Below are 12,751 nucleotides of genomic sequence, written 5' to 3' on the forward strand. Positions count from 1 at the left end.
TGTAGCTATATGGGAAACAACTTTAAAACTTAATTGTGAATCACCATAACTTGGACTAGAATGATGAACCTGACAGCAGGAGATATTATACTTTGTGATGCATTTATGAACGTGGCTAATATGTTTAGACTTACCCCAATTCCAAAACCCTCCAGGATTAGCAGAATAAGGAAGTAGGGCCTGTGATGATGTTGGATTTGAAGTAAATGTTGAAGCATTATAGGGAGGTGGCATGCAGCCATTATAGTACCCATATCCTGGAAATGGTTGAGAAAAATTATTCCATTGTGTTTTTCTAGGATCCAGATAATTAAATACTTGTGTGCCAGGGACTGTTGAAGCGGTCTGTTGCCTTTCAAAAGTTACCTCCTGATAAGTGTGGCTTAGTGAATTCTTTTTATTGCTGCTCTGATGATAGACATACCAAGAATAGTAAGGAGGGTAATGTGTTCCAGAAGCATACTTATATGAACTCTGCATTTCGGGTGTTACCTGTGGTACTTCATTCTGTAGTATGGCAGGATTTGCTGTGGGGCACTGTACCATGGAATGCTCTTCTGTTGTAGACTCTGAGAAATCTGATTGTGTTGTCTGGTTTCCTAAAATAACTGGAATATTTGAAATGGAAGCAGATACACTGCAACATGCCCCAGTGCTACTCAAAGTTTCCATATCATTTTGGTCCTCTGTCATGCTGTGTTGAGCAATTTTGATTTCTTTTTTGCAAGATTCCATTGAATCATTAGTCAAAGCCATAATAGGAATTTCAATTTGTTCTTCACAACTGCTTTCCTCATCCAGACTCATTCTGTCATCTTCATATGCAATTGCATCAGCCTTGGCTTCTGGCTCTACCTCACTGGAATATCTCACAAATTGGTTACTCGTCTCCAGGGGCAAAACTTTATCTTTCTGTGGATCATGCTGTGCATCACACTGGTTTCCATTTATGTGGGTAGAATGCACCTGAGTCCCTGTTTCTGATTTTGAGAAATTGGTTGAATCTGACATATTCTCACAGCTCTTTTGACGTGGTGGGATCACTTCTGAAGACAAAGTGGTAATCGAGTTTTGTCCATAATCCACTGCTGTAGAAGGAACACCGTCCTGCCTTTCGACATTTGCAGCAATACTGATTCTATTAGTTTTGTCACTTGGGTCATCTAAGTCTTGCATTACAATGCTGGAGTCCTCTGAGGCACATATAATATTTTTTACATATAAAGGACCTTCCAAATCTTTTACACTTGATGGTGGACTAGGAGAATGCTTCTTGGATACAGGTGTGTTTTTCTCATGTTTCTTACTGTTTGGCAAAAGCATCAATTGCAAATCTTTTTCTTTTTGTAGGTCTTTTCTCTCCTTCCTTCTGTAATTAATGAACAATACCCATCTTTATTTTAACATTGATGACATAATATAATATATATATTTATATTTAAAGAACTTTCTTATAATCCTCTCTAAAATAAAGAAAATCAAATAATTTCACTGTAAAGTAAGTTTCTAAGTTGTTCTGATACAATACAAAAACAGCACTACTTAGATCTAAACATTTTAAGTAGCAGAATTTTATCTGAAAATATTGGAGGAAAGCCATAATGATTCAAATGTGTTTAACCAGGCAGGAGAGACTCCTGCCTGGTTAAACCTCACAGTTGCCTGGCCACCAATATTCAGTGGCACTTAACTGGACAGTACCACTGAACATTGCTACTGACTGGCCATTCCCTAACCAGCTAAATAAGGGGTGGTCCATTGTACAGAATGACACGGTTACCATTACTGCAGTAAAACTGCAGTAACAGTAACACTGCAATCAGAATTACTGCGGATGTGAAAACAAAACTTTTTACCACCTCACAGGAACAGTAAAGGTTTCAAGTGCAAGTTTATTAAGAATTAATATCCCAACCATCAAACATACGTCTGATAAATTTACAACATAAAAGTAAAAGGGAAGAGAGAAAAGAAGAGGACACGTTACATTTGCAACAATAGGAGCGAGGGAGAACTACAATATCAGCAAGAAAAGGGAGGGGGGGGGGGGGGGGGGGGGGGAGAACACAAATGTGTAACTACATTTCCAGGTGATCGCCTGTATCCTAACATTCAGTCACAGGCATTTGCAAAAAGTAAGGTCTTAAGATTTGATTTAAATTGAGACGGGGTGGGATGGGGGGGAAGGACTTTTGAGATTATGGTTCAACATTTTTATTGATGACCAACCAACCAGAACACTTTTAACAATATGAATATACGGAGATTCCAATATGAAGATATATACAATAAAGACAAAATGATGCAGTCCGTCATCAAACTTTTAACTTTTCAACCCCACCCTATCCTTCTGTTTTTATGTTTAAATGATTTTTAGTATTATGAACCACCTTGCAGCACTTAAACCACAATCTTGCAGAATACAAATGTGTTAACCAATCATTTTGTACGTGCTCAACATAATACAATCAACTATCCAAGTGAATTCAACCAATTTTCTCCCCTCCCCCAACCCCTATAGAAATGATAACATCTGTCTCTTGAGTAGCTAGTGTGCCATCATCCCACTCTAGGCCATCTCTTTTTCCAATAACCAATTACCGCTCTGCTGTGCCTGGCCGCGCGGGGTCTGGACTCTGATGAGCCCCACGCCACAGGCAGAGACTTCTCTTAGGAGAAAGCGTGGTCATGATGGCACCAGACAGAAACCACCGTCTCTACAATATAGAAAACCTCACTTCAGGATTATAACCACTCCTTCCCCCCCCCCCCCCCATCCCATACCATGTCATATCCTATCGTTTCGTTTCTGTTTAAGCGTTCAAAATTCTACTGCGCGCCACTGCGGTCAGGGAGTCCCAAAATGGGGACCAAGTCCGGCAAAAAAGATCACCACTAGGGGTGGATAAATCTCCTACACCCCGTCGCTCCAACGCACAAAATACAATCATGTGTGAGCGCCATTGCTGCAATGTTGGGCATTCTCTCGTTATCCAATGTTGAAGAATGCACTTCTTACCAATTAGCACTGCCTTTTTCAAAAAGGCCCTTAGCGCTCCGGATAAAAAAGACACCCTAAAGACTTCAAACAATTGTAATGGCGATAGTCGCCAAATGACCTCCCACATTTGAGAGACATGTTTATTTACCTGGCGCCAAAATCCCAAAACCCTCGGGCAACTCCAAAACATATGTCCCAAATTCGCTGAGGACTGGGCACACTTTAAGCACTCATCTTCGGCCTGAATAGTTGCCCGGTATGCTCGGTATGGAGAAATGTACATCCTCAATAAGAATTTGTAATGGATCTCCTGCAATGTCACATTCTCCGTCACCCGCCGCCTGCCCAGGAGACATGCCTTCACCTGATCCCTCTGCAGGTCCAGTGCCAACTCCCCCTTCCAGCTGTCTAATACTTTATCATAATCAATGTCCCCTAAGTGTTCCCGTAACGTATTATGATAGTATTTCAGGGGAATCACTAGTTGAGCATCTAAACCCAAAATAGTCAAGAGTATTTCCCATGTCTGTGGCGTCAGCGCTGCAGGTGGCAGAGATCTTAAATAATGACGCAATTGAAACATGGAAAAAAATTCACCTTTGAAATTCCATATTCCTCTTGTAAAAGTTCTGGGGTTTTAAGTGTTCCATCTTCCTGATATAGTTGATGCAAATACTGCAATCTCTTAGCTGCCCAGGTGGTCAAATCTAACAAGATAGATCCCGGTATAAAGTCTTTATTACCCTGAATCGGTAACAAGGGTGAAGCCTCCGCCTCTAGGCCATAAAAATGACATACCCAACGCCATGCCCTCCGCACGGGTAGCAACAACGGTGCGAAAACCGGAGGGGTACACAACCTCCCCGGTCGCGCATGTAACCAAGCGCTAAAGTGAAGGGGGGCGAACAATCGCGTCTCCATTTCTGTACAAGAAAAATAAGAGGATCCTCAAAACCAATCGGTCAAATGGCGCATGTTGCTAGCTATCGAGAAAAGCTTAACACTTAACAGACCCAAACCACCCTGGGTGCGGGGAAGAAAAAGCTGTGAAGCCCGTAACCTAGGACGTTTGCCCTGCCACAGAAAACGCGTCACTAGCTTTGTTACTAGTTTATCATCACTATCTTTGAGAAATAAGGGCAGCATCTGTAAAACATAAAGCCACTGAGGTATCAAAATCATATTGTATAAGGCGATTCTGCCCATGAGAGACAAGGGAAGCGAAAACCACCCCTGTAGAGCCCGTTGAGTGCGCACTCGCAGAGGCTGGATATTAGCTTCGTACAGGCGTGTTAAGTCTGATGTAATCAATACTCCCAGGTACTTTAAAGGGCCAGTGGACCACGTGAGTGGAAATTCCCCCTCCCAAGTCTCTCTAATCTCAGGTTGAACAGGGTAGGCAACAGACTTCCGCAGATTAAGTGTAAACCCAGAGTAATAACTAAACTCTGCTATAACATCCAAGAGACTAGGTAATGACTTATGCGGATCAGTCAAAGTCAGCAGTATATCATCCGCAAAAGCCAATGTTTTAATCGCAAACGAAGGACCGTCGACCCCCGAAATCTCAGTGTATCTTTGTATTGTCCGCAACAGCGGTTCCAAATACAACAAGAACAACAACGGTGACAACGGGCATCCCTGTCGCGTACCGCGAGCTATGGGAAACGTGCGAGAGCGTAGGCCATTTACCATCAAGGAGGCTCGGGGACCACAATAAAGAGTTGCTATCGCCCGCCCATACCAACCAGTCAGGCCTACATAATCCAAACCCCAAATAAATAGTCCCAGCACACTTTGTCAAACGCCTTTTCGGCGTCTAAACTCACCAATAACAGCGGTTTTTCCTGAGCTTGACTGTGTGCGATTGCGAGACATACTTTACGTACATTAATAGACGAGTGCCTGCCTTGCACAAAACCCACCTGCCCCTCGCCCACCAAGTTGGGCATGTGAGGTGCTAAGTGGTCTGCCAACACCCTAGCCAGGATCTTTAAATCTACATTGATGAGTGATATGGGCCTATATGACTCGGGGCTGTCAGATGGCCTTCCCGGCTTCGGAATAAGCGTAATCAGTGCTTCGTTGGCGTGGCAGGGGAGCACCCCCCCAATTATAGATGTTTCAAAAAAGGACGTCTAGGCACCAACAATCTGGGGTAGCATACATTGATAATATTCTGATGTATACCCATCAGGGCCAGGCGCCGTGCCTCTCTTCAGAGACTTGATCACCGACTGGATCTCCTGCGCTCTCAAGGGGGCATTTAACTGACCTATCACTGCCTCTGATAATCGTGGTATACCCGAATCTTCCAGATAATTTACTAGTGAAGGACCACTCTGGGTGTCTGGTGCTGCATATAAGGAGGCGTAAAAGTCATGGAAAAGCTGCAATATCCCCGTTAGACTATTCTCCCGAGTCCCGTCTGGCTTTTTCAAAGAAGGGATAAACCTATTACCACTCCAGTTCTTTACCACTCTGGCCAATAGCCTACCTGTCTTGTTGCCATACCTATGGAAAGCAAATGAACGGTGAAATAATTGTTTCTTAGTACGTTCATGAATAAGGGAGTTTAGTGCTGCAAGTGTAGAAACCATCTCCTCTCGAAGCAGTTTAGAAGGGGCCGCAAGATATCTGCGTTTAACTATCTGATACTTATGTTCCAGCTGGATTACCCCCTGGGCCATACGCTTCGCCCTTGCGGACATATAGGAAATTATTTCCCCCCGCATTACAGCCTTCGACGTTTCCCAGTATAACTGCGCCGTAGGCTCATGCGCCACATGGATGTCTGCAAACAGCGCCCATTTTTGTCTAAGGTAGTCTTGAAAGTGGGGGTCCCCCGTCAAATAGGTCGGGAAATGCCACTGGCGTCCCTTCAGACGTGCAGCTCCCAGTTCTATGTCGGCCCAAATCAAAGCATGATCTGAGACTTCCATGGGGCCGATCTCAACCCGTGAAACTTGTGAAAAAAGACTGGCATCTAACAAGATGTAATCTATCCTTGACCATGTGCCGTGAGCGCGAGAAAGATGAGTATAGTCACGGACACTAGGGTTCATCAGGCGCTAGGGGTCTACTACGTTTAACGTTTTACATAGATATGGTAACCCCTTGCCCCTGCCCAGTGCCACTCCCGCTCCCGGGGTTGATCTGTCCCGCTGCCCATCCATTACTTGATTAAAGTCTCCCATGAGAATCCATGGTGCAGCTGAATATTGCAACCCTAGTCGTGTGATGTGCTGGAAAAGGGAGTGGTCATACACGTTCGGTCCATACATATTGAGTAAGAAAATCTCTTGGCCCATTACATTTAAATGCAATAGGAGATATCGTCCCTGAGTGTCACTAACCACCACCTGTGCTGTACATCGCAAGCTCTTATGGATGGGTATTGCCACTCCTCCCCTCTTCCCCTGCGCAGAAGAATAGAAGCAATCTCCTACCCATCTCTGTCGCAGTTTCAGATGTTCTGCATCTGACAATTTAGTCTCCTGTAAACAGGCAATAGACACGTTGTGACGCTGCAGGGTCGTTAAAATTTTTGAGCGTTTTACCGGAGAGTTAATACCGGACACATTCCAAGAAATTAGTCTCGGTGTCTGAAAATTTACCTTAATCTCCCGTCATCCTCCAGTGATACCTTCGAGGCAGCAAACCAAATAACACCCCCGGGGTGCCCAGCCCTCACCCAGGGATCTTGACTATCCCCCCTCCCGCAGTAGCGCGCTATCACACATTTATACTTAATAATGTTATCCCATGGCATTTCCTTCACCCAAATCACACACAACTTCCCATTGCCACCTGTTCCCCCTCCCCCTCTCTTGCCCGCCTTCCCACCCTTCCCCCTTACATGCATCTCCATCTCCTCCCACCCCCCAACCCCTCTTCGCTTACCCACTTTAACCTTGCTGTCCCCAACTATGTAGAAGTCACAAAAATGCGAGGACCCCCAACTCATCCCGCACCCCAGTTTACTTCATAACTGTCTATTACAAACAGTCAAAGTTCCGGGAGGGCACCCACAAAGTGGGTCTCCCGGATGCTCTGTCACTTGTAACTGGCCAGTAGTGCCTTCATTCTCCGTCAAAGGTAGAAAACCAAATCAAGCTGGATCCCTGGCTTCCTCCAGATTTTTATTCACAAACTGCAGGGCCAAATGGTCTGAAGTAAAGGTAACCCATTTCCCTGCATGATGGAGTTTCAAAGTAGCAGGGTACAACAGCAGGAAACGGATTTTCTTGGTCACCAGGGTTGTACAGATTGGATGAAATTTCCGTCTTCTCTCTTGGACACTAGCCGAGTAATCCTGAAATATGTGAATGCGGGATCCTGCATAAGCCAGGGAATCTCGTTTCAGTCGATATCCCTGCAGGATCTCATCTTTGTGAATGTAATTATGAACTTTAATGATAACCACCCTGGCTCGCTGTGCATTCTGTTGTTGTCTCCCAATCCTATGAGCTCTCTCAATACAAAATGGGCCCCTGCTATCTGATAATGCAAATTCTTTCCGGAGCCACGCTTCTAATACTGAGCCCAAATTCTGATCAGGAATGTTCTCAGGCAAGCCCACCAACCTGAGGTTGTTGCGCCGGGCTCTGTTCTCCATATCATCTATTTTCTCTGCCTGTTGTGTCAGCCGATCTTGTAGGCTTCTAAATTCAGGCTCCCTGCGCTGCCAGTTGTCCTCCAAATCAGACACCCATTTTTCCACTTCTGCAGCATGTCCCATCAGGTCCGCCAGGATTCCATCAATTTTCCCGAATTGCCCCTCCAGCGACGCAAACTGAGGTTCCAGCGCTGCCCCTACTGCAGCAACCAGCTGGGACAATTGGCGCGGCGAGAATTCAGCTTCATTTTTCGGCGAACCCGGCGCCATCTTGGATTCGCCGCTCGAAGCCGCTGGCTTTTCTTTTTCGCTTTTCGCTGTCTTCCTTAGGGCTCCAGATGGCATGGAGACAAGAAATTGTTCCATACAAGTTCACAAAGCTGTGGGGACTCGTGCTTTCGACGTTGGACTGCTTGTTGCGGTAATCCGCGGGTGCAGAGTGAGCGGGGGTCCCAGAGCAGTGCAAAAACGTGGCTACTGCTCGCGGCGCATCACGTGACCTCGGACTTTTGAGATTAAGTGGTAAATGATTCAAGAAGTAAGGGCACTGGAATGAAAAAAATGGAGTGTCATGTGGTGTCCTGGGAGATCTTGCAGAAGGAAGGAACAACAACGAGTCAATTGTGTTTTGAAGACCTCAGAGTTCTGAAGGGGCAGTATGGGTTAGGAGACAAGAGAGAAAAAAGGGTTCACCAGAGCAGCGAATTTTGTACATCAGAATAAGAAGTTTAAAAGTGATTCAGTTAGAGAGTGGCAATCAGTGGGCATCTTTTAGAAAGGAGTAACATGGTCATATTTCTTGTGTTCAGTGATTAGCTTGATGGCTGTGTTTTGAGTGATCTATAAACATCTGAGCTCCTTCAATTTGAGTGCACATAGAGTGCATTACAATAGTTAAGCTGAGAAATGAACAGGAAGTGAACTAGGAAGTTTAGTGCAGGAGAATGAAGAAAAGAACGTATAGCGCAAATGAATCTAAGTTTGTAAAATGTACTCTGTACCACAGAAGAAGATATTTGAGGAGCAAATGTAAGGGAATTTATCAATGAGGACACCTAGAATTTTGATGATGTTGACTAGCGGGATGGAGACAAAACCTAGAATGACAGGTGTAGATTTATTTATTACATTTGTATCCCACATTTTCCCACCTATTTGCAGGTTCAATGTGCCTTACATAGTACCGGAGAGGTGTTCGCCGACTTCGGTATGAACAAATAGTGTGCAAATCCCCTTACAAATAAGAGAAGCCCCTGTTTTCCTCTCCAGCAATAAAAATCTTTAAATCCATGTTTATACAAGTCCTTTTGTGAACAATATTTTCCCCTAAATATTCAATTTATCATCACCTTCACACTATCAAAAGTGAATTGCATTGATTCTTTCTAAAAAAGAAAAGTGTCTTTGCCAAATGGCTACACAAGGAAAACAGAATCTCATGAACAAAATTATTATTATTATTACATTTGTACCCCGCGCTTTCCCACATAATGCAGGCTCAATGCGGCTTACGTAATAATTTGAAATACAAAGTTAATAGAATTTTAATAAAACAGTAGTAAAACAATGTAAAGTTGGGCTTAGTAGTGTATGATAAGTTGAGCTAGATAAAATATGACTAGGATAAAAGAGGGTAGACAGGATAGGATAGTGTAATTTGGGAGAAAGGGTAAAGAAGGTAAGGAGGGATAAAATTAAGGAGAGATGGAAAGAGAAGGATGGGAGGTTGGTATTTAAGTCAGAACAGAATTGGGGGTGGAAGTTGGCAAGATTAGGTTGGGGCATTTGGGTAGGCTTGCTTAAAGAGATGAGCTTTCAGCATTTTTCTAAAGGGCAAGAAGTCGTTTATTAATCGGATTGGTTTGGGTATAGTGTTCCAAAGCTGGCTGCCCAAAAAGGAGAAACTGGATGCGTAGCATAGTAGGTCTTGTACTTAATTCCTCTACAATTGGGAATTTGTAGGTTAAGATAAGTTTGTGAAGAAATAGATCTGTTTCTAGCAGGGAGGTCGATCAATTCATTCATGTGTTTTGTTAGGGTGGGCAATGAATAACATTGCCTGTGACATGTCAGGACTAGGAAGAAGTCTGTTTTCCTCAAACCAGGATATAATTGTGGTGAGTTTCTGGTTAATGGAGCCTATCTGCAAAGGGTCAGATGGATCAATAACACTGTGGACCTGTATATCATCAGCGTAAATGAAAGAAGTAAAATCTAGGGATTGAAGAGTGAGCAACGATGATAGGAAAATATTTAAAAAAGTAGGGAAAAGGATCGAGCTCTGAGGAACACCAAACTCTAAGGAAAATGGCATAAAGGAGTCGTCCAAAAGATGGACAGTGTAGGAACGGTCAAAAAGGTAGGAGGAGAACCAAGTAAGAACAGTATCTCTTAACTCTATGTGATAAAGCTGGTGTAACACAAGGGGGAGATTGACCATATAGAATGCTACGGAAAGATCAATAGAGAGAAGAATTTGATAGTGAATATAAGTACTAAGACCCGGGAGGGCTGTTTCCACTCTGTGGTTGTCAGGCTTCTTCCCTGGAAGCACTGGGTTTGTGAGCCCTTGGACCACTACCGTGGAGCGGCAGTGGCAGGCAAGGTCACCTTCAAAGCAGAGACGAGGCAAGGCTGGACTGGAACCCTGGACTGGAGCTATGCACTGGAATACACAGGACTGGAATGCACCGGACGGGTGTGCACTGGACTAGAACCCACTGGACTGGTACACACTAGAGAGTGGAGCCCACCGGACTGGAACACATGGGACCAGAACCCGCTGGACAGGAACACACTGGACCTAGGCCTCACCTACGCTTAGCCACTGTTCCCCGAGGGTTGAGCCCTCAGGTTCGGGCAGCCGGTAGGGCTTACAGGAAAATCGGAACTGGAACTAGCAAGCAGGAACAACAGGTATCTGGATACAGAAGTGCCCCTAGGCGAAAGCAAGGCAGACACGCAGGGAATGTCCAGGTTCCGGCAACAATCGGGTCTGGCCACAGGCAGAGAATATCCGGGTTCAGGTAGTAGTCGGTCAGGCAGCAAGTATCGGGTTTCAGGCAGTAGTTGGGTCAGGCAGCAGGCAGAGAGTAGTCAGATTGAGGCAATGGTCAGGTCAAGCAGCAAGCAGAGAATATCTGGGTACAGGCAAGATTCAGGTCAGACAGCAGGCAGACAGTAGTCAGATTCAGGCAATGGTCAGGTCAAGTAGCAAGACTATGGCTGGAGCTCCAGTAGCAAGGAGTACTGGTAGTGGACAGGACTAGGGCTGAAGCTCCAGAAGCAAAGGAAAACACACATGGGAAAACCAGAAAGCTAAACACAAGAAAACTAGTAAAGCTGTACACAAGCTAACAAGAAAGCTATGCCCAAGCTAACTAGTCACAAGCTAGAAACTCTCACTAAGCAAAACACAGGAGAACTAGTAAAGCTGTATACAACCCAATAAGAAAAGCTATGCCCAAGCTACTATAACAAGCTAGAAACTCACACTGAACTGGACAAGGTAGCAGTGCACAGAACACTAACATACCAGGGACCTTAGACGATGCAAAGGCAAAGACTGCAGTCTCTAAGTGATTAATAAAGCCCTTCAACACCTGAGGAGCAGCTGCAGCCATCAGTAATCAACTACGGAGGCTGTCCAGGCACAAACAAGAGAGACAAGTCCGGCAGCCTGGAAGAACCGGACCGGACTGGGCTAAAGTCTGGAACGGGTAGGAACAGCAAGACAAACTATGGCAGCCACTGGCTCTGGCCACCAGTGGGTGACAGGAGCACAAACCAAGGAGCAGGCAGAGCGCACACAGAACATAGAGAGACTTAGAATACCTACGTGCAGCACAGAGGAGCAAACAGAGCCAGGCTGGAGACAGAGGTAGAGCTAACTCAGGCAGCACCCCCAGGTGCAGTAGAGTGGAGTAATTAGAGCCATGCTGGAAGCAGCCAGCACACAAAGAAAACTACTCCAGAAAGGATAGGCAGAAGCCAGCTTAGAAGCTGACCCCCAGAAATAAGGTAAGTCTGAGGGTGGTCACGGCCACAGACGTGACAGTGGTGTGGCCGAAAACCAGTTTGACTTGTATGAAGGACAACTTTTTTCAATGAAGTCAAGTAGTTGCTTATGAGTGAATGTCTCAATCAGTTTGGCTGTAAATGAGAGGTTAGTTATAGGATGATAGTTGCTGCAGTCATGCATGGATTTAGAGGAATCCTTGAATTTGGGCCTGATAGCCATTTTCCAGGCCGATGGCACATGGCCATCAGAAAGACAAGTGGAGATCATAAATAGAAAATAGGGGTTTAAGGCATCTGAAATTTTCTTAATAAAACTTGAAGGGATAGGGTCTTGAGGGGTTGTAGTGAGTTTCATGGACTTAAGGGCTAAGGCAAGGCTAGACTGGGAGGGGAGATCAAAGATAGAGAAGGTACCACCATACGTATCAGCGAGAGGGGAAATAAGAGGGTCAACTGTGGGCATGTTTGTAGGCAAGCTCTGGCATAGAGTTAAAGGTTTGTGCTCAAAGTGGGAGGCTAGCATCTGAGCAGAAGGCATAGAGTCAGGGAGAGATTTGGCTGTATGAGGGTTGAGAAAGGCTGTATTGGGTGCATTGGAGATTTTCCTGGAATAATGGTTTCTTTTGGAAGTCAGAAGGGCTCTCTGGTAGGATGTGGCAATTTCTCAAGCAGGTCTATAATTCTCACATGTGGATAACATGATCCGCTTTGCCTGGTTTGGAGCTTGTAACAAGCTTTTCAGAGACTTTTTGAGCATGAGTCACGCTCCACCGCATATGCGTGAGTGCCTTCTCACCTGCTGTGAGAGTGTGTTTTGAGACCAGCAGACCAACAGTTCTGTTTTTTCCGCAGTGAGGACATGTTTTTTTTTTCTCTGCTCCTCACAGCTGCTGGTTCAGCTTTTGCACAGCTTTCTTTTAGTGCCTTTCTGATTCCTTTCTTTTATTTCTTTATCCTGTGCCTTGTTCAGGGTGTATTTTGCTCCTTCCCCTTAATTTTTAGCCTATTTTTTCCCCTTTTAAAGATTTCTTTCTTCTTACCTTGCTTGGTAGGCCACATTTAGGCCTAAGTCTCGGTCAGGTTATTCCCTTGACTTTTTTTTTTTGATGGTT

At 44.8% G+C, this 12,751-nt stretch overlaps 1 protein-coding gene across 1 annotated transcript in view; it reads right to left on the reverse strand.

The window, feature by feature from the left end:
• TEX15 (testis expressed 15, meiosis and synapsis associated) overlaps window positions 1-12,751 on the reverse strand; it is a 330,552-nt gene that overhangs the window by 61,166 nt on the left and 256,635 nt on the right. The window contains 1 exon segment of the mRNA XM_030192116.1: window positions 135-1,369. Within this exon segment, the coding sequence (XP_030047976.1) occupies window positions 135-1,369 (1,235 nt within the window).

Source organism: Microcaecilia unicolor, chromosome 2 (genome assembly GCF_901765095.1).
Source record: "Microcaecilia unicolor chromosome 2, aMicUni1.1, whole genome shotgun sequence".
NCBI classification, from domain to species: Eukaryota; Metazoa; Chordata; class Amphibia; order Gymnophiona; family Siphonopidae; genus Microcaecilia; species Microcaecilia unicolor.